The sequence below is a fragment of the Heterodontus francisci genome, chromosome 1, assembly GCF_036365525.1.
Source record: "Heterodontus francisci isolate sHetFra1 chromosome 1, sHetFra1.hap1, whole genome shotgun sequence".
NCBI lineage: Eukaryota > Metazoa > Chordata > Chondrichthyes > Heterodontiformes > Heterodontidae > Heterodontus > Heterodontus francisci.
This window is the reverse complement of record NC_090371.1, coordinates 269,605,380-269,632,149: the sequence shown is the minus strand read 5'-3', so window position 1 is coordinate 269,632,149 and position 26,770 is coordinate 269,605,380. Positions and strand designations below refer to the sequence as shown.

Below are 26,770 nucleotides of genomic sequence, written 5' to 3'. Positions count from 1 at the left end.
TTTCTTGAATTTTATGCAAGTTGTGTACCCTGTGATTATCCTGCCCTATAAAATGGGCTTGAAAGGCGAGTCCTATTGTGAAATGTCAGGAAGTAGTTGCTTAAAGTAGTTCCTACATTACAGTGTGACTACACTTTTTATGTAATTCGTTGACTGTAAAGCACTTTGGGACATCCTGAGGATATATAAACATGAGTCAATCTTTTCTTTCTCCTTTTTTCCCCTTCTTTCTGTTTGAACTTTGACTGCTGCAACCAAAATTGTTGATGAATGACGCCTCTGCAAATATTACTTTTGTGAAATCTGCTCTTACTCTTCCATTATTTTGCCCCATAATAATTGTTGAGAAAATCAGAACTTTCCAAAATTGTTTGCCTGTTTTTGACTCCACCATAGGCAGTTTGCCTGCAATTGTCATTTTCTACAGAGTCCTATTTACAGACTCAGGTATTGCTACCTGGAGCTGTCTGAAGAGGATTGTCTTTGCAGACTATCAGCAAGGTAGTGATACAGTTATGCCATTTATTGTACCCTGACTTGCAGACAACCTCAACCACAGGAATTGCAGTCAAGTTCACAGTTGCCCTCATCTTCTGTGTGTCTGGATTATAGAGTCATACAGCACTGAAACAGGCCCTTCAGCCCACCAAGTCTGTGCCAACCATCAACCACCCATTTATACTAATCCTACATTAATCCCATATTCCCTACCACATCCCCACCTTCCCTCAATTCTCCTACCATCTATCTATTTGGCAATTTTACAATGGCCAATTTACCTATCAACCTGTAAGTCTTTGGCTGTGGGAGAAAACCAGAGCACCCACCAGAAACCCACACAATCACCAGGAGAACTTGCAAACTCCACACAGGCAGTACCCAGAACCGAACCCAGGTTACTAGGGCCGTGAGGCTGCACTGCTAACTATTGCGCCACTCTTCTTCCAGGTTACCACAGTTGGTGACTTAGTAAATTAGTAGATGCATCAACAAGTCACTGATACTTTGTTCATCAGACTATCTCCCCAGAGAAAAGCCGCAGAAGATAGGATACTGCCAAAGAACAAAGCGCCTATCTGTTTGAGCACACAGATGTAAAAAATTCAATGGGTCTTTTTTTTAAAGAAGACCAGGGGATTCTTCATGTGTCATGGGCAATATTTCTCCCTCAACCAACATCATTAAAAACAAGATTAGGTGGTCATGTCATTGCTGTTTGTGGGACCTTGCTGTTCACAAATTGGTTGCCACATTTGCCTACATAATAACAGTAACTGCAATTCAGTGACTCTGATGTCCTGAAGATATGAAAGACGTTATATAAATGAAAAATCATTCTTTTGAAAAGGTGCCAGCAAAATTGTCATTCTATTTTCCTTAACAGGGAATGAAATGCATTGTTAAAAATGTTTGTATAACATGATGATGTTTGTTATAACATAGAATTTATAGAACTCAAATCTTAAAAATATCATTTTGCAGCAATGCAATATTGTTTGTACAGTAACTGTTACGATTTATTCAGCTTTTCTCACTAGAGTGTGGCTCAGGGAATCAGTGATACAGTGCTGTAGTCCTACTTTTAACCTATGCTCTCATCTATCAAAGTTGCCTACTGGAAGTGTGGGCCAATTTTCCCAATTTAGCAGCTGTTTGAGGAGAATAATGCAGTCCAAGTTTAAAGCCAATTCTTTAACAAAACTGCTGTTGTTACCCTCCCAGCTTTTTGATTGGGTGCAGAGCAAAGTAAGCCCAGTGGTCCATCTTAAAAATAGAAATTACATTTTATTACTCACCGCAGAAGAGTCTGCCTGGTTATGTTGTGACCATTTTTTTTTTAGCGGTGATCTGTGCTGTTTAATGCCACTTGTTACTTATTATTTTGCGTGTACCTCAAAAAAGTCCAATCATACAGTTTGTAGGACAATGATATGTCTAATTGCATCTACTAAATAAAACTACTATAAGCAAGCTCTATAAACTTTAACTCTGAATTTTAGTGTCTTGTCTGTGACAGCCCTGCCCACGTGGGAGTCGAGACTTTCGGGAGGTTCAGTGTTCTGCTTACAATGACAGAGCTTTTACGGGAAAGCATTATGAATGGGAGCCCTTTACTGATGGTGAGTACATCTCTAGTTACTACTTTAAGAACCAAAAATTGTCTTTCAGTAGATACTATCTAACTACTTCTTCAACAGAATTCAAATAATATCTGCATATATTGCATGAAAAATCCACACAATTTTTGTTCCAACTTTATGTTGCTATGATTTTTGAGCAATGCTTTTATGTTAACATTTCTGGCAATATTTGTAATTGGAACTCCCTATTTACCTCTGTCGTCAATGATTGAGGCCTCCATCCAATAGGTAGCATTGTGGCGGCACCTCTGCCTGTCTCCAAGCAACCAAAATTTTCGTACTGATATGTACATACGATCATACGAATTAGGAGCAGGAGTAGGCTACTCAGCCCCTCAAGCCTGCTCTGCCATTCAGTAAGATCATGGATGATCTGATTGTGACCCCCAACTCCACATTCCCACCTACCCCAATACCCTTTCACCGCCTTGCTTATCAAGAATCTATCTACCTCTGCCTTAAAAATATTCAACAACTCTGCTTCCATTGTCTTTCGAGGAAGGGAGTTACAAAGACTCACAACCCTCTGAGAGAAAAAAATTTCTCCTCATCTCTGTCTTAAATGGGTGACCCCTTATTTTTAAACAGTGACCCCTAGTTCTAGATTTTCCCAAAAGGGGAAATATCCTTTCCACATCCACGCTGTCAAGACCCCTCAGGATCTTATGTGTTTCAATCAAGTTTCCTCTTGCTCTTCTAAACTCCAGTGGATACAAGCCTAGCCTGTCCAACCTTTCATCGTAAGACAACCCGCCCCTTCCAGGTATTAGTCTAATAAACCTTCTCTGAACGGCTTCCAACGCATTTACAACCTAGAAGGAGACCAATACTGTACACAGTACTCCAGGTGTGGTCTCACCAATGTCCCGTATAGCTGAAACATAATCCCTACTTTTGTATTCAATTCCCCTTGCAATAAATTATAACATTCTATTAGTTTTCCTAATGACTTGCTGAACCTGCATACTAACCTTTTGCGATTTACGCACTAGGACACCCAGATCCCTCTGCTTGTCAGAGCTCTGTAATCTCTCAGTATTTAGATAATGTGCTTCTTTTTTATTCTTCCTGCCAAAATGGACAATTTCACATTTTCCCACATTGTACTCCATTTGCCAGATGTTTGCCCATTCACTTAACCTATCTATATCCCTTTGTAGCCTCCTTATGTCCTCTTCACAATTTACTTTCCTACCTTTCTTTGTGTCTTCAGCAAATTTAGCAACGAGACCTTCGGTCCCTTCGTCCAAGTCATTTATATAAATTATAAAAGGTTGAGGCCCCAGCACTGATCCCTGTGACACACCACTCGTTTCATTTTGCCAACCAGAAAATGACCCACTTATGCCTGCTCTCTCCTCCTATGTCCTGCTGTAGCTTCTCCTTAGAAATGATTGAGTTATCCACTTATGGGAGCATTTATTGAACTTTTTGTGACTAATTTTTAATATATTTACTTTTGTCTCCCACACATTCCTTCCTTAGACCACACAGGCTCAATGTCCCATTGCTGAATACCCTAGAATTAAGTGGTTAGATGTAATTCTTCGTGCAGTGTATTATTTATCTCAGATAAGTTCTATGTCCCTAACTACCAAGTGCAGGCCAAGAGGCTGCTTCATAGCAATAGAGAGTATAGCAGATCAGAGGCAGTGCACCACCTGGCAGTCAGTCATGCAGCATTGTTGACAGAGTTACAGAAGCAGCTCAACCCTCCTTCCTCGGCTGGGGATGGACACACCTAAAAAGTGAGAATTTGTGTTGGGTATTTTCTACACACACAGTAGTTGCTTTGATTAAAAAAGGTTGAGAAGATTGAACAGGAAAACATCAATTTTATTAATGGGAAGAAAGGTACATGACTGAGGATTACTGGTGCCATGGTCCAGAAGAAACAGACTCAACAAGTTAGTGGTTCACTGTATTTTGGCAGGCTGTCATCCTGACTATCAGTTCAGCCCAAGAAGCACCAGACATTGAATGTTTCAATGTGCATTTGAAATACACAGTAGCTAGTTAACCTCAGTTATTAAGGTATGATTCAGACTGCAAACTTTCACACATTGGTACTAATTGCTGTATATAGTTATGGTAAAGGCATTTGTGCATATCTTTGATTTTGAAATTTAGACTGTGTCCCAGATATCATACAAGCTGGCTTGAACTTCCTAAATGATGAATAAGGTTTGTGCTCTCAAAGGCTGAGTAGGTAAAGGTGCTGCCTGATTTGGGCCAGTGGTGGAGCAGGACATATAGCCTCGGGTGAGAGAAGGGCACAGCCTCAGGATAAGGGGTCGATCATTTTGGACTGTGATGAGGAGAAATTTCTTCACTCAGAGGGTTGTCAATCTGTGGAATTCTCTACCCCAGAGGGTTGCGGATGCTCCATCGTCGAATATATTCAAGGGTGGGACAGATAGACTTTTGACCTCTCAGAGAATCAAGAGATGTAGGGAGTGGGCGGGAAAGTGGAGTTGAGGCAGAGGATCAGCCATGATCATATTGAATGGCAGAGCAAGCTCAAAGGGCCGTATAGTCTACTCCTGGTCCTATTTCTTATATTCTTATGTTCTCGTCAGCACATCAGGAGTTCCTGCTCTTGATTTAATATTCAGTGGCCTCACTGTAAATAGGGTGATTGTGCTAAATTATATCTTAAAGATGTCTCAATGTGTATAATCCACTGTAATGGACAAATTAATATATTGCTAAGGGAGGCAAATCTTAACAATATTCTGGCATTTTATTAACAGAAGTAAATCACTTTTGGAAGCCATAATCTTATTTAAAACCTCAGTTGTGACCTCGCTGTGGCCCATCTGTTCTCAACTTCTATCAACACCAATTGCGTCCCTATCTGGCGATAGGCAAGACTGACACTGCGATGACCCTGCCTCCTTGTCTTCCTTTCCATCCTGCCTATTGGAATGTGTTTGTCTGCTGTTTGATGACTCTCACAGCCATAGTGGTCAAGGATCAGGCTCAGCTACGCTGTCCACGGTTGAACAACACTCTAAAAATCACCATCTGGACTTGCTCAGATTGGTCACTTGCCTGAAATACCCAAGGGATTCTTGTGCATTTGAAACCATAAGCCCAGTATGTCAGTCGTGGCTCAGTTGGTAGCACTCTCACCTCTCAGAAAGATCTTGGTTCAAGTTTCCACTGCAGGACTTAGAGGACAAACATCGAGGCTGACGCTCCAGTGCAGCACTGAAGGGGTGCTGCACTGTCAGAGGTGCCATCTTTCAGATGAGATGTTAAACCGAGGCCCCGTCTGCCTTCTAATGTCTATGTAAAAGATCCCATGGCGCTATTTCACAGAAGAGTTATCCCAATTACCCTGGGCGATATTTATCCCTCAACCAACATCACAGAAACAGCTTATCTGGTCATTATCACATTGTTGTTTGTGGGAGCTTGCTGTGTGCAAATTGGCTGCCACGTTTCTTACATTACAACAGTGACTACACTTCAGAAAGTACGCCATTAGCTATAAAGTGCTTTGAGATGTCCGGTGGTCGTGAAAGGCATTATATAAATACATGTCTTTATTTTTTCCCCCTTGAACCTGCCCCCATTTATTTTTCTCTGGAGCTCTGATCTTTATCAGCACTCCAGTTTTCAAGCACTATTAATAATAAAAATGTGCGAGATGTAATGTTTGATTTATTCATTGACAATAGAATTCCATGGTTTTGTGTTAATGAACACAATTAAACCACGTGGATTATTGTGCTTATGGTCAAACATATTTCATTTTTATTTGTTATCTTCCATATACCCCGGACTAAATAATTCAGTCTACCACAGAATTGCAATGATGTTTGTCCTTCGAAAAAGTGCCTCCATTTGAAACTATGATTTGGAGTTTGACCCCCAAAAACAGATGGGTTGGGGTTGAATCAGAGGTTCAAATTTGAAAAACCTCAAACTTGACACCATCTCTCTTCCACCTTGTCCACTTTGGGGTTTAACAGATGCAGAACAAAGAGTGGGCAGTCAACCCACTCCCAGGAGGCAGGTTGGCAATTTAAATATTTGAATGAGGCTGGCAGCCTCTGATTTAACCTGTTTTACAGGTTTAACTGTGGGCCTGCCGGGTTTCCCAAGCCTTGGGAAACGTGGCAGCTGAAGGGAGGTGAGCACACCTTCAGGAGAAGGAAAGTACCTTTTACAGCACTCTTTGTGGGCCAGGAGGAGCAGGGATATTTCCTCCTGACCTCCTAATCTTTCCCCTGCTCCACCCTTCATGCAAAGGCTTCTGTGGTTGGGGATCAGAATCCCTCTCACCGAGGTTTGCAAACAGACCTACTTGGCCCTGCAGCCTGTTCTGGCCTCCTCCCTGCTGCACTGGAAGCCAAGCCTGTCAATCAGGCTGACCTCTGGGTGGGGAACCTGTCAATGACAAAAGACCCATGGTGCAACAGCATGTGGCAAAACCCAGACGTTTGGTTTCCTATCCATAACCTGCCCCTGTTAATATCTAGGCCTATGTGTCTTGATTATCCCCTTCTGTATAAAGGATGGCACACCTTGCTTTCTTCAATTCATTTTTGTTCTTTTGCTGTTAACCAAACAAAATACTTTAAGTAATGGATCTGCCTTCAGAATTTTGCCTTCAAAAATCTTTTCTGTCCATCCTGTTGAATTCTGACTGCTGCTTAGTTCCATCCTGTTAGGTACTGCAGAGGCAGATGGTCATGATCAGTGGCTCCATTGTAGCTACTGATTTGTTATGATCAGGCAGGTGTTAAACTCATGTGGAAACCCATCAACATCATGAAGCATCTCCAAACCAAACTACTAGACATCCACAGCTTTCTATTTACTGACACAACCACTCACCTAAGTTCAGAGAACTTAGGCACAGGTTGGCAAGGTCCAAGTGTTGGAGACCCTCAAATGTGTGCAAGACTACTTCTGGACTTTAATGAGCAGACACCACATTAGTCACTAGCACAGGTCATTGATAACTTTTCCACTCAAACCCTTACCTGTTAAAGCATTGATTTGCAGGGATAACTGAACTCAAGCAGGACAAATCGCAGCTGCAGGGATGTCTACTTCTGTAGGTCTTATTTATCAGCAGGTTGGCTAGTCAAACATCAACAGCGGCTTGGCGTGAAGAAAAGTGAGTTCTCCCAGTGTCCTGACCAAGTGTCATTGCTCAACCAGCAATAACTTATGTGTTTGTCATTCTTTTGCTGTTTGTCGGACCTTGCAGTGTGCAAATTGGCTGCTGTATTACCGTGCATAACAATAGTGACTACATTTCAGAGGCAATTAATTAATGGTAAAACACTTTGGGATGTCCCGAGGATGTGAAAGATGCTATATATATATATATATATATAAATTCTTTCTCTCCATTATGAGTTTGCTTAGCTCAGTTATTCTTCTGTCAGAACATGGATGCTAAGTGGGCTAGAAGCAATGTCCAGAGATTTAACATAAATGTTGACAGACAGTGCTGTGAAAATTCCATCATTACTGCTATGTTGACAAAGGTACCTAAACATGATCAGCAAGTATGATTAGCAGTGAAAGGGAGGAGGTATTAGCAGTTTTAGCGGCTTAAAAGTGGATAAATCCCCAGGCCCAGTTGAGATGTATCCCAGGCTGCTAGGTGAGGCAAGGGAGGAGATTGTAGGGGCTCTGACACAAATTTTCAAATCCTCTTTGGCCACAGGAGAGGTGTCAGAGGACTGGAGGACAGTGAATGTGGTACAAAAACAAGAAATGCTGGATTCACTCAGCAGGTCTGGCAGCATCTGTGGAAAGAGAAGCAGAGTTAACGTTTCGGGTCAGTGACCCTTCTTCGGAACTCGAAGTCCGAAGAAGGGTCACTGACCCGAAACGTTAACTCTGCTTCTCTTTCCACAGATGCTGCCAGACCTGCTGAGTGAATCCAGCATTTCTTGTTTTTGTTTCAGATTTCCAGCATCCGCAGTATTTTGCTTTTATTTTAGTGAATGTGGTACCATTATTTAAGAAGGGTAGTAGGGATAAACCAGGTAATTACAGGCCAGTGAGTCTAACATCAGTGGTAGGGAAACTATTGGAAAAAATTCTGAGGGACAGGATTAACCTCCTCTTGGAGAGGCAGGGATTAATCAAGGATAGTCAGCATGGCTTTGTCAGGGGGAGATCATGTCTAACAAATTGATTGAATTTTTCGAGAAGGTGACTAGATGTGTAGATGAGAGTAAAGCAGTTGATGTAGTCGACATGGACTTCAGTAAGGCTTTTGATAAAGATCCCGCATGGGAGATTGGTCAAAAAGGGACCATGGGATCCAGGGCAATTTGGCAAATTGGATCCAAAATTAGCTTAGTGGCAGGAGGCAAAGGGTGATGGGCGAGGGCTGTTTTTGCAATTGGAAGCCTGTGACCAGTGGTGTACTGCAGGGATCGGTGCTGGGACCCTTGCTGTTTGTAGTGTATATTAATGATTTAGATTTGAATATAGGAGGTATGATCAGTAAGTTCGCAGATGACACGAAAATTGGTGGTGTCGTAAATAGTGAGGAGGAAAGCCTAAGATTACAGGACGATATAGATTGGCTGGTAAGATGGGCAGAGCAGTAGCAAATGGAATTTAATCCTGAGAAGTGTGAGGTGATGCATTTTGGGAGGACGACAAGGCAAAGGAATATACAATGGATGGTAGGAGCCTACAAATAACAGAGGGTCAGAGGGACCTTGGTGTACTTGTCCATAGATTACTGAAGGCAGCAGCACAGGTGGATAAGGTGGTTAGGAAGGCATATGGGATACTTGCCTTTTTTAAGCGTGCCAAGAATATAAGAGCAGGGAGGTTATGATGGAGCTGTATAAAACACTAGTTAGGCCACAGCTGGAGTACTGTATACAGTTCTGGTCACCACACTATAGGAAGGATGTGATTGCACTGGAGAGGGTGCAGAGGAGATTCACCAGGATGTTGCCTGGGCTGGAGCATTTCAGCTATGAAGAGAGACTGTACAGGCTAGTGTTGTTTTCCTTAGAGCAGAGAAGTCTGAGGAGGGACATGATTGAGGAATACAAAATTATGAGGTTAGATAGGAAGAAACATTTTCCCTTAGCGGAGGGTTCAATAACCAGGGGACATAGATTTAAGGTAAGGGGTAGGAGGCTTAGAGGGGATTTGAGGAAATATTTTTCACCCAGAGGGTGGTTGGAATCTGGAACACACTGCCTGAAGGGGCGGTAGAAGCAGGAACCCTCACAACATTTAAGAAGTATTTAGTTGAGCACTTGAAATGCCATAGCATACAAGGCTATGGGCCTAGTGTTGGAAAATGGGATTAGAATAGATAGGTGATGGCCGGCACGGACACAATGGGCCAAAGGGCCTGTTTCTGTGCTGTACAACTCTATGACTCTAAGTGCTGAGCCGAATCAGTTCCAACAACTATAGATATGTGATGATACTTCTAGATTCCAGCAAATAGTTATTTTACATGTCAAGTGTTTCCTCCTCACCATGTACCAACCCAATCAAACAATAAAAGAGGAAAAGTATGAAGATAAGTAAAAAAGTAAATGGTATTGGAGAGATGGAAATGGATTAAAGGGGAAAGAAAAGGATAATAAAAGGAAAAACTGCAGAGTAACAGAGAGAATACTGTGGAAGTGATTACCATTTACTAACATTCTCTTTCTGACTGTCTCCAGTGGGTGGTAATCTAGCAGAGGAGATTATCCACCCTTTATAGAACCTAGCTGATTTTCATTTCATTGATTTCAATGAAATGTCAGATTACTGCCAAGGCAAGGAAGATAAAAATCTACTCTTCTGCCTTTTCCCTGTCTTTCTAATTCTCTTCTTTCTGTGTCTGTCCTTGTCTCACTCTTCCTCTTCCACACTTCTCTCTCTGCCTCTCTCTTTGTTTGACACTGCAGGCTCCTTACCTGCTGCTTGCTGCAGCCTCCTTTGGAATGCTCCCCACCCGACAGGGAGCCAATCCTGTCAATAAAGCTGGCTTCTGACAGGGAACCTGCTTGAGAAAGAAGACGTACACTGTCAAAACTCCACACCTTCCCACTCACAAAACCCACTTTAGTCAAGATCGGAACCCTTGTTTCTTTTTTCAATGTCACCCTAGTCAAGATAGGAACCCTTGTCTCTTTTCTCAATGTGATTATGGTTATCGTTTGCAGATTTGTTCTCCTGTCTACTATAATTACAATATGGGAGTCAGTTCTGTGAGCAGACACTGCCTTGCTCTTCTTTCATTGTGGTAGCAGCCAGCTATTTTTAAGGAAAGATCACAGATGGCAATGTAGAGAATTATGCACACAAACAAATGATACTTATGCAAGAGAATAGGGCTGACCTCATTTATCTGAAACTCCACATTTATTTATTTATTTGTTTATTTACTTATTATTTGTTTTGTGAGCGTTGCTGGCAAGACCAGCATTTGTTGCCCATCCCTAATTGCCCCTTGAGAAGGTGGTGGTGAGCTGCCTTCTTGAACTGCTGCAGTCCATCTGGTGCTGATACACTAAGAAGGGATTTCCAAGATTTTGACCTAGCGACAGTGAAGGAACAATGATATATTTCCAAGTCAGGATGGTGTGTGGCTTGGAGGGGAACTTGCAGATGTGTTCCGACACATCTGCTGCCCTTGTCCTTCTAGGTGGAAGAAGTCGCCGGTTTGGAATGTGCTGTCAAAGGAGGCGTGGTGAGTTGCTGCAGTGCATCTTGTAAATGGTACACACTGCTGCCACTGCCCATTGGTGGTGGAGGTTGTGAATGTTTAATGTGGTGGATGGGGTGACAATCAAGTGGATGGCTTTGTCCTAGATGGTGTCAAGCTTCTTGAGTATTGTTCATCCAGGCAAGTGGAGAGTATTCCATCACATTCCTGACTTGTGTCTTGTAGATGGGGAGTCAGCTAAATCCCTGGATTTGCCACCAATCCATGGACCACTCACCTATCCATGGACCCAATCACATATCCATGGAATAACCACCTTTCTAATGCACTATCCACCTATTATTGGACCTAGCCATCTATCTGTGGACATGGAATGTATCTATGGACCCAACCACTTATCCATAAAAAGTCACCTCACATGCACCCTGCTGCCAACTCATGGATCTGTCCATTGAGCACAGACCTGCCATGTGCCCATCAATACTGCCACCTATCCATAGATCCACCTATTCATACTCTTACACTTGGACACTGCTAACTATCACTGGACCTGGATGCATACTCATGGACTTCTCTTGTACCCATGCAACTAACCGCGGAACCAATTACCTACCCATGGAAGCAATTACCCACCCATTGAACCCATTGCTTACCAAAGGAACCAGCGCCCTATTCATGGAACTTATCGTATATTATAAATCAGTCACCTAATGTAGCACTAATTACCTATCTTAAGTAAGCTTGGGAGATGAAAAAATACAATGAGGTTTAATGTTTCTACCTATCTAAAATCTAGTTGTTCCTGTTATTGCTTAATGTGAGGCTGTTATTTAGGAGTAAAATGTCTTTGCTTACTTTTAGCTGTTTAAGGTCACAAAATGTCTTTGTTTGAAAGTTCATTGCACATCTGTTCATCACATTACATGATCTGTGGAAAGGTGGGACATTTTTGCTTTCAGGAAGCTTGCTTTGTTGAAAAACCATTCATCACAGGTTAGATGGTATATTTTAGAAAATGGTTAGGAAATTGTTTCAACAAATGCCTTATTGACAGATATATTTATTTGAAAAGCTGTTAAAAATACATTAAATAGGACAAAGAGGCTGGGCTTTTGTGGTCATTGTAAGATTATAAAGAAAGTACAAACAGCTGCCACTCTGTTTATTGTCCAGCCATGTCTGTCACATCTAATTACACATTTAACTGAATATTCTAGCCTGATATTTTACATTCCATTTACTTGAACAAATTTTATAGGAATCAGAGATTTACTTTGTTCTCTCTCTCAGGTTTTTCTAGTGAAAGCTCATTCCAATCGCTAGTTTTTTCCCTCTCCAGGACAGGGATTCTGGGTCAGCCTGAAAGGCTTTGCAACTCCTATTTACACTTCATATTGTTCCCTGAATTCCTTTCAATCCTCTCATAAAGATAAACCCTTAAATTGTACTCAACTTACCTTTTTGTCACCATTGTGAATTATTGACTGTCTGAAAATTAGCGCGTTCCCAGTAACATCTGGTATGTAGAGGGCACTAACAAGCAATTCCATGCATTTCTTTTCAGCATTATTCCTTTTAATATTGTACACACATGGTTACGATCATAATTCACCCCCTCGCCTATGTACTGATACCGAGTCTTTATGAAAACTCGTCCTCCTTCCTGCACCATACATGCTTCTATTTTGTTGATAAGTGAATGCCGTATAAATGGATGGCTGATCTTAGCCAGATTTGCACTATTCCCAGGCCAGAATCGATTTTGTGTATAGAGCATTTTTTTTGCGATGATTCTCTCTGGAATTCATACCCATTCACAATGGTAAAAATCATCCATTTGCAACTAGGAACTCCCATTCCATGCACAGAAGCTGTGCTGAAAGGCAGCATGGGCTTAAATAATGCTGGATTTTGGTATCCCAGCAAATTTATACCAAAGAACGAGACAAATCCATAACCTCTTCATCTAACTCCTCAATAAAGAACCATCTGGAATTTTACCACCTAGGTCTAGGATTGAATGCTACCTGAGTTGGCTCACTAAATGGTCCTTACATTAACCAACTCTGATTTAAATTTAGTTTTAATTTTCAACCCTTAATTAGGACATAGTCTCCACCACTTCAGCTGTCCATGCTGAGCACAGGCAGATGCTTATATTGGGAAAATAATGCTAACCATTAGCCATCACCATAAGAGTCAATTAAAAATGTATTAAGTACATTGATTATATCAGGCAGTTCAATTATCCTGTACTTAGCATTTAAAACACACTGCTGATTTCAACTATAGTCGGTTTTTCAAGCAGTTTTGAGCAGTGTTAGCACCGCATTAAAGTCCGATTATTTTATTGATGACATTCTGCTAATAAGTAGGAGAGGTAGTTGCTAAATGGGGATTGCGTGTTTCTTTAAAAAAAATTTCGGTTACTTACTATTTTGGTTTTACTGTCCACCATGTGTAGTGAGCAAATCACATGAACACCAGCACACCCCATATAAACTGTGGGGACTGTACCTGCAAGCTATTGAGTCAATGAATAAACATGTCAAGGGCAGAGACAGACAATTTATTGGTTACAAAATCCCAACTTAAAAGTTAAAGTTAGGTATGCGGACTCTCAATAGATATGACTAACTATATCCAGAGTTAACTGGCAGATGAGTAGCAAATCATTAATGAAAAGATTTAAGTAACAAAGTAAGTATCTGAGGTTGTACAAGCAATTCAGTGCTTCACTGTAACTCAGTATTAATGGATACTGAGAATTATTTGTAGCAGTGATTATTACAACTGCTGAGGTTAATTTTGGGTTAAATCGTGAGATGGCTGATAAGGACATTTGGGTAGCCAGCCTGTTTGGATTTTCCTTTAGATACTGCTGATTAGCAGTGTTTCAAGGCTTACATAACTTCATTCTTATGAGCAACATAGTCGAGTCGCAAGTGTTACCTTTTGGACTGTCGAGTCCATGAGCTCCTTTCTACCTGTTCCACTTAAGTTTTCAGTTTGAGCTGAACCCTACTTGAGTCACAACATCTGAGCTGGCTTCTCTCTCACCTTTCTGAATTTCAGATTACTCGCAGTTAAGCGACACGCTTAGCTCTGCTTGTATTTAGCTAGTATAGCCATTTAACTTGACTTTATCAACTCACTATGTCTTGAACACACTTGTAAACGTGCCCTTTTAAATTTGATAGATAAAAGTTGCTTGAATGGGACTAGTCGACACAACCAAGACTCCAAACTAACAAAAGAAGTTCCATCTACAAGAGACTACATCCAACAAAAACAAAGAGCCTCTGCCCTTGCTACTATAGAAGAGCGAATTTGTGGCAAATTTCTGACAAATGCAAAAACAATGGACTGAATTTTATGAGCAGGAAAGGAGTTCTTTTATCGGGACCGAAAATGGGACCCGACCCCTCGCAGGTGGGCGGCGAGACCCTGGAGAGGCACCTTACTGGCAGTGGCAAATTAAGAGGCTGTCATCAGGACTGCTGTCCAATTGAGGACAGCGGCCTTCCTCCCAACACCACTGGCCCAATCAGAGAGCCGGCAGCCTCGGCAGTGCCACCGTTAAAGGTGGCCACTGCTAAGGCTACAGGATGGAGAGGGCACCTCAATGCTGAGGTGCCCTCGAAGAGAAGGTAAGTTTGTTTAAGTTCCATCCTGGGCCAGGGAGGCAGGCCGGGCAATCTCGGGTGGGGGGCATTCAGTGGCAGTGCCATAGCCACAGGGCAGCCATTGTCGCCGGTGGGCAGCTTTGTGAACCATGGAGTGGCCATAAATGTGGGACCCCCCAGGGAACCCACTGGGAGGCTGCCAGGGTTTGCATCTTTGTCATGCAGGCCTCCACCTGCCAAGAATGAGGAATATTAATTTCGCTACATGTAGATTAAGTTTAAATTGTTACTGGAGTGAAGAAAGAACTGGTTAAAAAAACCCACAATGGATTCTTGGCCGTAGAGACATTTTTGCATATTAACAGTCAGTACGTGGAAAGGACAAAGGGGCTACTCCCTGCTCCAATTTAATCCACAATGGACTTTTGATTACCAGACGTTGAGGGTGCAGGAGCTCTCATTCCAGGTTAACTGCTAAGTTGGCCGAATACACAAACTGACATGGTCAGACCAGTTTAGATACATGACTAATTGGCTGTTGCAGAGTTTTGAACTAGGAGTTTTAAATTGAAGAAAACAGTGTTTGAAGGCAGAAAGGTCCTGGCTCCTGGATTGAGAATCTCTCTCTCCTATCTGCTCTCATCTCTTTCTCACCAGCTTTGGAATCCATTAAAGACACAGGACCCCATGAGAGAAAAGTCTCCTACAGTGAATAAGGTTTAAGAAGAATACTGGGACCCAACGAAAAGCAAGAATTACCTACAAGCAAGGACTCTACAGTGAGCTCAAAGCACAGTAACAAGAAACTCTTCAGATATTGCCTCAAACCTCTCCACTTTATTTTTCTTCTCTTTTCTGTCTCTATTTGCATGTGCATATCGCATATGCATGCTAGTGTGGGGCGCAGCGTGTATCCGTAGGGGTTAACTAAATTAGAGTTTACGTTTAAGTTTAAATAAATTTCACTTTTCTTCTTTAAACCTAAGAAAGCCTGTTTGTGCTCATTTCTTTGCCTTATAATTGGAAAGTGATGAACAAGGATTCACCAAGGGGGCGCTAAAAACACTGTGTTATAATTCAGTCCTGTTATAGTAAGACCAGGTGAAGGCTGAAAGGGACCCCTAGCTACCTTTCACATCTGGTTGTAACTGAAATTTGGGTGCTAGCATCTGGGATTTTACCCACAGACAAATAAGAGAAATTGGAAGTGGGAAGCCAAATTATTCCCAATGAAAAAATACAGGTTTTCTTGTGGTTGTGTGTGATTGAATACTAACATGGCTGCAACTGAAGCCAGCAGTTCTCCAAGCCAGGGTGAAGTAACTTGGGATAAGTTAAAAGCACTGTCTATGGAGGAGTTGAGGAAAATGGCTGAGCACTGTGGGATTACTGTACATGGCAAAGCTAGGAAGTCTGAACTCCTATGGCTTGTGGCCAACCATTTTTCCCTTGAATCTGAAGAAGCAGAATCAGTGTTAGAAGTAGACCCAGACAGGGTATTGTTAGCAAAGATACAATTGGAACAGAGGAAACTTGAATTAGAGGGGAGGGAGAAAGAAAGAGCCTTCCAAGAGGAACGCAAAGAAAATGAAAGACAGGGAAGGAACGAGAGAGAGAGGAGAGAGAGAAAGAATATTCCAGAAAGAATCTGAAGAAAAAGAGCTGAAGTGGCTTGAGTTAACTAGGGGGCAACAGAGTAATCCCAGTGAAAGCACGGCCAATATGGAGGAGCGTAATTCAGGGATGAGTAAAGAATTGTTAAAACTAGCTCATCTAATCCCAAAATTCAATGAGGAAGATGTGGAAGTGTTTTTCGTGTCTTTTGAGAAACTGGCAAGGCAGCTAAAATGGCCAGCTGAGATCTGGTCTCTTTTAGTACAAAGCAAGCTAACTGGAAAAACCCATGAGGTTTATTCCTTGTTGCCAGATAAGAGTTCATCAAATTATGAACTGACCAAAAATGCTATCCTCGGGGCATATGAATTAGTAATCGAAGCCTATTGCCAAAGGTTTAGAACCCTCAAAAACAAGCTAATCAAACTTATCTGGAATTTGAAAGAAGTAAACAGCTGGCTTTTGACCAGTGGCTGAGGGCTGTTCAAATACAGCTCAGCTATGAGACTCTCAGGGAAGTAGTTCTTTTAGAGGAAATTTTAAAACTCTCTTCCACTCTCAATAAAGACCCATGTAAAGGAGCAGTGGGTCCAGAGAGCCGGGCAAGCAGCCATTCTGGCCGATGACTTGCTTTAATTTATAAGTCAGTTTCCCCAGGGAGAACCTTTCTAAATCACCTCCACAAATCCGAAAAGGACAAATGGTGAGAAGGTGACCTCCGCCCAGGCAGTCCTGGGAGAGAAAGGAAAGCAGGAGACACAGGGTGCCTTCCTCCAGCCAAAACGGAAGGTGCTGTGAGAGAGACCCAGAGACTTGTGTGCTTCCATTGTAATAAAGCAGTACATTGAAAGGCTGACTGCTGGAAACTAAAGGGAAAACCAGTAGGGTTAAGCAGGGCACAGCCACTGAGTGAAGATGGGACCCTGATGGAAAGCACAACAAAACAAGCTGTGGCTTTAACTGCAGTAAGAGTGCAACCCAGGAAGTTTACTACAGCCAGTGCAGGAAAAGCTAATAGGATTCCCGAAAGCTATCAGGGTTTTGTGTTTGACGGGAAAGTAACTCCGTACCCCTCGGGTGAGGCCAGCAAGCCAGTGGTGATTCTCAGGGACACAGGGGCCACTAGATCCCTTTTACTGGGAAAAGACCTGACCTTTCCCCCAGAGCGTGCAGTGAACACCAAAATGATGGTGAATGTATTGTATCTGTACACCAGGTGCAACTGGAATGCGACCTAGGTTCGGGACCGGTGACCATAGGACTTGTCCCCAGTTTGCCTGTGGACAGGATTGACCTGCCCCTAAATAATGATCTGGCGGGGTTGAAGGTGGTAGCCCCCGCAGTAGTGAAAGACAGACCGTAGGAGGTCAGAGAGACAGGGCAGTGGCATTGGACTATGTAATTAGTAATATTGAAAATATATTCCCTACAATGGTATATTTTAAAATCTCCTGCAATTAGAGATTTCTAGAAACTAGACATTCATGGAAAGTGCTCAAGAAATCGAATTGTTGAAAGCCAAGCCAAATAAGGCTGTAAACGGATTAAAAGAGAAAAACTCTATCTCTATAGGCAAGGGAGAGAAACTGTTGAAGATTTGTCTAGTTTCCATGCAGTTTCCATGAATGTCTAGTGAATCAGGCCATGATCAAACCAGCTCCCCCAGAGGAGACTGCGTTGGCACTTCAGGCAGATAACCATGAGGTCTTCCTGTCTGAGACTTCCTTCGGAAAGTTAGGAGACCCAACAAATTAATTAAATGGATTTTCCCCAGCTGAGGCTCAGCGAGCCGACCCAATATTGCGAGAATTAGCACAGGCTGTCCAGTCTGAAAGTAAAGCAGTGGGAGTCACTGATTGCTACTATTTAAAGAATAGGGTACTGATGAGGCAATGGAGTTCTCCTCACAGACCTGAGAGCAAGGAGTAGACAGTAGTTCCCCAGTTAGTGGTGCCGCAGAGGTACCGGGGAGAAATATTGAGAAGGGCCCACGAGACTACAGTGGCTGTACATCCCAATATATGAAACACCAAAGCCCGCATAAGACAGCAGTTTGATTGGCCAAAACGCTACAAAGATGTTGTGGAGTACTGCAGGAGTTGCCACATGTGTCAGGTTGAGGGGAAACCCCAACCTACAGTAAAACCTGCAGCCCGAAGTTCTGTACCAGTGTTAGGAGGACCCTCCAGCAGAGGGCTGGTGAACTGTAAGGGACCCCCGCCAAGAACAAAAGAGGACAGGCAGGCTGACGGCTGGAAAAAGTTTAGACAGAGAAGGGGAAAAAGTGACCAAGAGGACAGGTTAAAGGAAGTCCGGGAGGAATCCTGGATGAAAACCCCAACTGTCCGGTCAGCCAACCCAGGAAAAAGTGAAACGTTAGACCCCACATCCTCCTATGTAAATGCAGACTTAAGAAGCATCCCACCAGTGTTGCTAACAGCATTTACAGGCACCTGCAGAAACAAAGAGAGATCTTTAGGGGGCATAGAAACCGTGAGGGTGATGCCTCATCTAGTCAAAGTGCCACAGGAGCGTGCAGTCAAGTCTGCACCAATACCTGCAAGCCGGAGTGTCCCAGAGAACAAAGGGGAGATTAACAAAAAATCCTCCCCACAGTCAGAGAAATAGGGAACCAGCCATCCCCTGAAGTCAAAAGTCTTTGCATGACTTAGCAAAGCACTGAAAGAGAGTTCAGGATAGACCCGCCCACTACTAACTCTTCTGAAAAAACATTACCTCAGCAGGAACCCAGACCCCAGGCAGTCATGGCAATGACAAACTGAAGAAAAACTACCCCAAAAAACCACATGGTTACTGGGATGCCAAAAAGGAAAAATTAAAGCAGCACTGGCACCCAGAAAAGACAATTTTAATAAGCTTTAAGATGTATGAATAAATGGAAATGAATGAGAGAAATGCATGTTTTTTCTTTCTGTATCTTATTTCTCTCAAACCTTTCAATGAAATGCGCCGTTTTTTTTCAAATCACATTTCATTCCCCTGGGTGTGGCAGTGTCATGCAGGCCCCCACCTGCCAAGAATCAGGAATATTAATTTTGCCATATGAACATTAATTTTAAACTGGAATGAAGAAAGAACTAGTTAAATAAACCCACAACGGATCCCTGGCTGGAGAGACATTTTTGTATATTAAGAGACAGTACTTGGAAAGGACAAGGGGCTACTCCCTGCTTCAGTTTAATCCACAATGGACTTTTCATTACCAGACGTTGAGGGTGGCGGAGCTCGCATTCCAGGTTAACTGGTAAATTGGCCGAATACACAAATGGACACAGTCAGACCAGTTTAGTCACACGACTAACTGACTGTTACAGAATTTCGAACTGGGAGTTTTAAATTGAAGAATCGTTTGAAGGCAGAAAGGTCCTGGCTCCTGGATTGAGAACATCTCTCTCCTGTCTGCTTTCATCTCTTTCTCACCAGCTTTGGAATCCATTGAAGACACAGGACCCCGTGAGAGAAAAGTCTCCTACAGTGAATAAGGTTTAAGAAGAATACTGGGCCCCAACAAAAAGCAAGAATTACCTACAAGCAAGGACTCTACAGTGAGCTGAAAGCACAGTAACAAGAAACTCTTCAGATATTGCCACACACCTCTCCACTTTATTTTTCTTCTGCTTTTTTCTGTCTCTATTTGCAAGTGCATATCGCGTATGTATGCTAGCATGGGGTGCGGTGTGTATCCGTAGGAGTTAACTAGATTAGAGTTTAAGTTTAAATAAATTTCACTTTTCTTCTTTAAACCTAAGAAGGCCTGTTTGTGCTCATTTCTTTGCCTTATAATTGGAAAGTGGTGAGCAAGGATCACCAAGGGGGAGCACAAAACACAATGTGTTTAAAATTAAATCCTGTTACAGTAAGACCAGGTGAAGGCTGAAAGGGACCCCTAGACACCTTTCTCACCTGGTGGAATCATGTTGGTCTCCCCATGCGGCAGCCCCTCCTGACACTGGTACAATGCTGGTGTGGGTGGGTGGTGGTCCTTAATTGGGCACTTAATTGCCACAATTGGCTGCCTGGCAAGGGGCCGTGCTGCTGAGGCTCCCACTGCTGGTAACATGCCGTGGCTGAGGGAAGATGGCGGGCTCCCCTCCTGACACCATTTTACCAGTCCTTCCATCTAAATCCAGCCAAATAAGGTGGTAATAGTGGGGGATTTAAATTATCCTAATATTACCTAGAATACAGTTACTGTAAAAGGTACAGAGGGCACAATCCTAATTCCTCAACTGCATCCAGTATATGACAATCCCAACAAGATGGGAAGCAACTCTGGATTTGGTCTTGGGGAATGAAGCTGGACAGCTGGAAGGAGTATGAGTGGAAGAGCATTTTTGTGGTAGTGATCATAATTCAGTTAGATTTGGCCTGGTCATGGAAAAGGACAAAGATAAAATAGGCATAAAGATTCTAAATTGGGGGAAGGCCAACTTTCCTAGGTGCTGAAGCGATTTAACAAAAGTGGACTGGAAACAGCTACTTGAAAGTAAATTGGTGTCTGAGCAATGGGAGACATTCATAAAGGAGATTCAAGAGGTTCAGGGTAAACATGTTTCCACAAAGAAAAAGGGTGGAACAACCAAATCTAGTGCCCCCTGGATGTCAAGGTGCAAAGGGGGTAAGATAAGGCAAAAAAGGGAAGCTTAATACTGCAGAAAGCCAAGAGTACAGAAAGTGTTGGGGTGAAATTAAAAGGGATATTAGGAATGCAAACAGACTGCGTGAAAAATTCTGGCAAGTAAAATCAATGAAAATCCAAAGATGTTTTATAAGTACATAAAGAGCAAAAGGATAACTAAGGAAAGAGTAGGGCCAATTAGGGACAAAAAAGATAACCTGTATATGGAGGCAGAAGATGTGGATAAGGTTCTTGATGAATACTTTGCGGCCCTCTTCACAAAAGGGGGGGGGGTTGATGATGACTTCATAACTAAGGAGGAAGAGTGTGGATGGTATAAACATTTTAAGAGAGCAAGTATTAAAGAGTTTAATGTCATTAAAAGTAGATAAATTTCCAGGCCCAGATGAAATATATCCCAGTTTGCTAAAAGAAGCAAGAGAGGAAATTACGGAGGCTCTGACCATCATATTTCAATCCCCATGGCTATAGGAGTGATGACCAAGGATTGGAGGACTGCAAACATTGTACCATTGTTTAAAAAGTGTTATGGACAGGTGAGAGATGATAGGGATTGTTCCCCTTTGTCACCTTTCGACTGACCGAAGACAGCGTTTGTTTTTTTTAAAAAAGGTGTTTTCAACACCTGAATGCTTTAACTGTCAAGAACAGACAAATGACAGATTTTCTCGTATGTTTAAAAGAAAAATAAATGTTGATTATACAACACCCGAAATATTCGCAACAACACTCACTCTCCTATTCATACAGATACACGCACACTCAAGAAAAGATAGAGATTATAAAGATAACATGCATTAGGTCTGATGATTTTAAAGAGTCCTCTGTTAAACTTGCTTTTCCCCGGGCTGAAGAATTGAAACCATGCAGGCCTGCATTCTTTTCACTTGTTCACTGAAGGAAGACTTGGACAGCTTCGGAAGACAGATGCGCTGCTGCAGACTGCTTTTGTTATATTCCAGCCAAAGGTCACTGGCAAAGTCTTGATATTATTTCTCAGGTAGGGATACAAGGCGAAACTCGAATCACTGCCTACATGTAGTTCAAAGTTGGTAATCTTGGGCAGAGTCCTGTCTCTTCGATATCATAGATGCATCTCCCTTGTCTGCCCAGAATATACCTTTATTAAGTTCCTCATCAGAAACCTGTTTATGCCATGTGACAGTTATTTCTCTTTCATTGTCCTTATAAATGGTTTCTGATGGTGAGGCCATTGTTAGACAATGGAGTCCGGGTGTAATTCACCCTCATCTCATCTTGATAAAGAGTCAGAGAGTTATACAGCTCAGAAACAGGCCCTTCGGCCCATCATGTCCGTGCCAGCCATCAAGCATTTAATTGTTCTAATCCCATTTTCCAGCACTTGGCCTATAGCCTTGTATGCTAAATAAATTTGGGCTTTTCAAACCCATTCTTTGGATTTTGGAGTCCAAAAGTCTGCAACATAATTGTTAACCCAATCAGTTGGAGCGAAGCAACCATTTCCACAGAAAAGGTTGTTTACATTTTAATGATTTCTCAGGTTGTGTCCAAAAACATTGTTTGTATTTTAATGACTTCTCCAGGACTTGTCCAGACATTAAAATTAGCTCAGGGCTCTTGTAGTTCCATGTGTATTAGCAGGAAAGGAATGGTCACTTGACCTCTTACTCCATTTTGTTTACAAAAGAAGTGTCCATTTTATGGTTCATAAATTCAGATTGCATAGGTGTAACAAAAGGGAGGAAGGGATAATCCATCTAGTTATAGGTCATTTAGCTTAACTTGGGTTGTGAGCAAATTATTGGAATCAATTTTGAGGGACAGTATAAACTTTCAGTTAGAAAGGCATAGATTAATCAAGGAAAATCAGCATGGATTTGTTAAGGGAAGGTCATATCTGACTAACTTAATTTAATTTTTTGAGGAGGTGACAAGTAGGGTTGATGAGGGCAGTGTGGTGGATTTGGGTTTTAGCAAGGCTTTTGCCAAGGCCCCACATAGTTGGCTGGTCAAAAATGTAAATGCCCTTGGGAGAGTGGCAAATTGGATCCAAAATTGGCTCAGTGGCAGGAAGCAAAGGGTATTGGTTGATGGGTGCTTTTGCGACTGGAAGGCTGTTACCAGTCGGGTTCTGCAGGCTTAGTATTCGATCCCTTGCATTTTGTATTTTATATTAGTGATTTAGACTCAAATGTAGGGGGCATGATAAACAAGTTTGAAGATGATACAAAAATTGGCTGTGTGGTTGACAGGAGGAGGAAAGCTTTAGATGGCAGGAAGATCCAGATGGTCTGGTCAGTTGGGCAGAAAAGTAGAAAGTGGAATTCAATCCTGAGAAGTATGACTTAATGCATTTTGGGAGGTGCAACAAGGCAAGGGAATACACAATAAATGGGAGGATACTGAGTAGTGTGGAGGAACAGAGGTACTTTGGAGTGTATGTCCCCAGGTCCTTAAAGGTAGCAGGACAGGTTGATATGGTGGTTAAGAAGGCATATGGAATACTTTCTTTTATTAGATGAGGCATAGAATATAAGAGTGGGGAAGTTATTCTAGAACCGTATACAACAACAGTTAGCCCACAGCTTGAGTACTGCATACTGTTCTGGTCACTACATTACAGGAAAGATGTGATTGCAGTGGAGAGGGTGCAGATGAGATTTACGAGGACCAGAAAATTTTAGCAATGAGGAAAAATTGCATAGGTTGGGGTTGTTTTGCTTGGAACAGAGGAGTCTGAAGGGTGACTAAATTGAGGTATATAAAATTATGAGAGGCCAAGGTAGAATAAATCAGGTCAAAAACCAGGGGGCATAGATTTAAAGTAATTGGTAGAAAGATTAGAGGGGTAATGAGGAAACATCTTTCCACCAGAGGGTGGTAGGGACCTGGAACTCACTGCCTCAAAGAGTGGTAGCGGGAGAAACTATCACCACATTTTGGCAGACGTGGAAACACACAGAGTGATGTTTGTTTTAAAGAGCAATGATTTGATGACTTTTTTGTAACTGACAAATACTCAGCTTGTTTCACAAGAGCTCATTAACGCAACAAAGTTTTCATTTTGAAATCTTCATATGTTGGAGAACTACAAAAAATAATTATTCTTAGAAAACCTAGAAAACCTGTTGTGTACTTGAACTTAATGCTGCTGCCTAGTCAGTGTCATATTCTTTAGTTCATATCCCTTTGTAGTTAAAAATTGATCCACAGTTCTGACAAACTACTTCTCACTAACTGTTGCCAGGACACATCACGTAGTATGCTCATTAGACCCAGTCTGCACACAGCTTCACCTATTACTGAATTCTCTTCCTGGCAGGGTTTGACTTTCCAGTTTCCACATCAAAGAAAGAACTTGCATTAATCCAATTTGGAGGGGGACAAGTATACCAAGTCAGCCCGCAGTCTTAATGGCCCAGATTTTGCAGTGGTAATGTAGATGACACTGTCAGCATTCCCTGTCATTACTCCACTGTAAAATTGACAGTAATCTCGGGAGTTCAGACATGCGTAGAATAATGTGGAAATCCAGAAGTTATTGTCAGTGAGTCTACACTCCTCCATAGGGTGTCCTGTAGAGGTTCTCACAAAGTGAAATCTCCATTGAAGTCTTGAGCAGGATTTTGCCCTTTGGGTCAGGACCCCAACATTGGGGTCAAATGGGGGTCACAACCCTGCAGTGTGTGGGGAACTATCACCTGGCAGTGATTTTCTCTGAAATGGCCAATTAGTGGCCAGAGAGTGGGCTCACTGTCCAATTAAGGATAGCAGAGAGGCTCTGGAAGCTGGAGGGCCAATAGGAGGCCCTCCAGCACTGAAGCAGCAGCAACTTGCATTGGTAAGTAAGAGAGAGGGTGCCTCCATTTTGAGGCTCCCTCTCCCCAACTTCTTAAATTTTTAAATTTAATAGTGTCTGCAGCAGCTGGGCCACTACTGTGGAGGGGCTATCCCTCCAGAGGGCAGCCTCTGGCTACAGCTTTGGCCAGGCAGGCGGAGAAGGGAGTTGGCCTAGTCCCTGATGCCTCGGGGAGCCTTGAGGCCAAGTAGATTGGCCTTAATTGGCCTTTGACTCTTAATTGGCAACCCGCTGGTTGTGGGCGGGTAGCCCTGCTGCACCACCCACCTCCGCGCACGCATCCCACCCATCTGGGAAAATGGCCCGGGGCCGGGGTGGTGCTGGCAAAGTGGCATGCCAGCCAGTGACGCGAATTTCCGTGCCAGCCCTCTTCCACACTCACTTCCATCAGGCCTAAAAATCACGCCCTATGACATGGTGCAAACATCCACTTCTACACTGTTAATCATGCTGTAAAAACCCTTGAAAAAAATTACACCTTGTTGAATGAGGTGCAGCTGTATTTTTAACAATGTACTAACTTCATAATTACTGTTGAACATGCTCACTGACCCAGAAAAGCTAGTTTTATAATTATGGAATTTCAAATTTCTTCGCAATGATAAACAGAAATGCGCATTTTCATAAACATTTTTTTTCTTTTTGTAAAAATCTGTATCTTTATTTTAGCTTCTATCATAATACTGTCACACTTTCATTTTGCTATCTGAGAATTTAAATTAAAGGTGATGGCTTTTAAGTGCTTTAACTTCCTGGTTTGCTGTGTGTGAATACTTCAACGTGATTGGCTCCTTACCTGCTCTTTTTTTCTTGCTGACAATCACTGCTGCTACATGCCAAGAGATCCCCTTGTCTTGGCGCCAGATTTAATCTGTTGTCGGGAGAGGGGACAAACATGTCACAGAGATGGCGGGATCTTCATGGGCAGCTTTCTTTCAGGTCAGCAGCGAGAATGCTTGCTTCGTTGCTGACCACAAAATCCAGGCCATTGTGAAGCCAGGAGGAGTATTCCTGCTCGCCATGGCCGCACATACAGGTAAATATAAAATTCAGTACTTAACGATTTTGGGGACAATCTCCAACAATCTCCCTAAAGAGTGCTAGTTTGGCTGCTGTGTGACTGAGAAACTGATATTCGTCCTCAAGCCTCAATTTACTTGAGAGCGGTGAGCTTCGGGTGCCTACTGTGTATCTGTTTTGGTGCAGAGATTGACCAATTTCCAGGCCTGTACCTGTGGAGAAAAAAGCAAACGCAAAAAAAATGTTAGAGAATATAGGGATAAATTTTGTGCATTTGCACTCCCTGCATGAGTTTAATGCATGTGAACTCTTTTTAGGCACTTGGGTCAGAGCTCAGTGACCTTTTACCTGTTATTAGAGGACATGACTCCCAGCAGGAAAATGCATTCATAAATCTACCCTTATATTCAAGGATGCTCATGTTTCAGCAGCCAACCAACAAAGAAGAACCTCCCAATCTGATATTTATAGCTTCCTTTGCTATTTTTGTTTGCCGTGGATATGATTTGGATTAAATGTAAATTAAATCCATTGTGACTAATGAATTTCCTACTGTATTATGTTTTGCATAGTGCACCTGATTGATCTGTTGTGTATTGCAAACTCTCATGAGCTTTGATTTTGGTGTTCAAGAAATTCAAAATGTCCACAGGCTGTGTAATAAATGTCCCAGTTAAAATCTCCAGAGCCAACTGCTGTGAAATGTTAAATCTCAATATTTTGTTTTTTCCTGCTGTTCAGTAACAGATAACCAAAAATGTGAGCTGAACTGTAGAGCTATTGGGTACAAGTTCTATGTGCGCCACGCCCCTCAAGTCATAGACGGAACACCTTGTGAACCTGCCTCTTTGAATATTTGCGTCAATGGACAGTGCAAGGTAAGCCTGCAAAACCTCTTTTGGAATTAGACTTTGTCACAACTTCCTAAACTAGTTTGGCAGGGGGATGGGAACCGGAGCTACGGATCAGTGGATGGGGTAGCTGTTGAACAGGCAGATACCGAGTGCAGAAAGTCTGTGAGGAAGGTTAGACAATTGACACGACAAAGTTGCAGCCAGTATGATGGGTTGAAGTGTGTCTATTTTAACGCAAGAAGTGTCAGAAATAAGGGTGATGAACTTAGAGCATGGATCAGTACTTGGAGCTACGATGTTGTGGCCATTACGGAGACGTGGATATCACAGGGGCAGGAATGGATGT

General features: G+C 42.4%; 1 protein-coding gene across 3 annotated transcripts in view; it reads left to right on the top strand.

Moving 5' to 3' along the window:
* Nucleotides 1-26,770, top strand: part of LOC137376321 (thrombospondin type-1 domain-containing protein 4-like) — a 448,955-nt gene that overhangs the window by 64,678 nt on the left and 357,507 nt on the right. For all 3 annotated transcript variants that reach the window (XM_068044644.1, XM_068044634.1, XM_068044626.1), the window contains 2 exons: nt 2,018-2,120; nt 26,312-26,448. In XM_068044644.1, the coding sequence (XP_067900745.1) occupies nt 2,018-2,120; nt 26,312-26,448 (240 nt within the window). The remainder of the gene's footprint in view (nt 1-2,017; nt 2,121-26,311; nt 26,449-26,770) is intronic.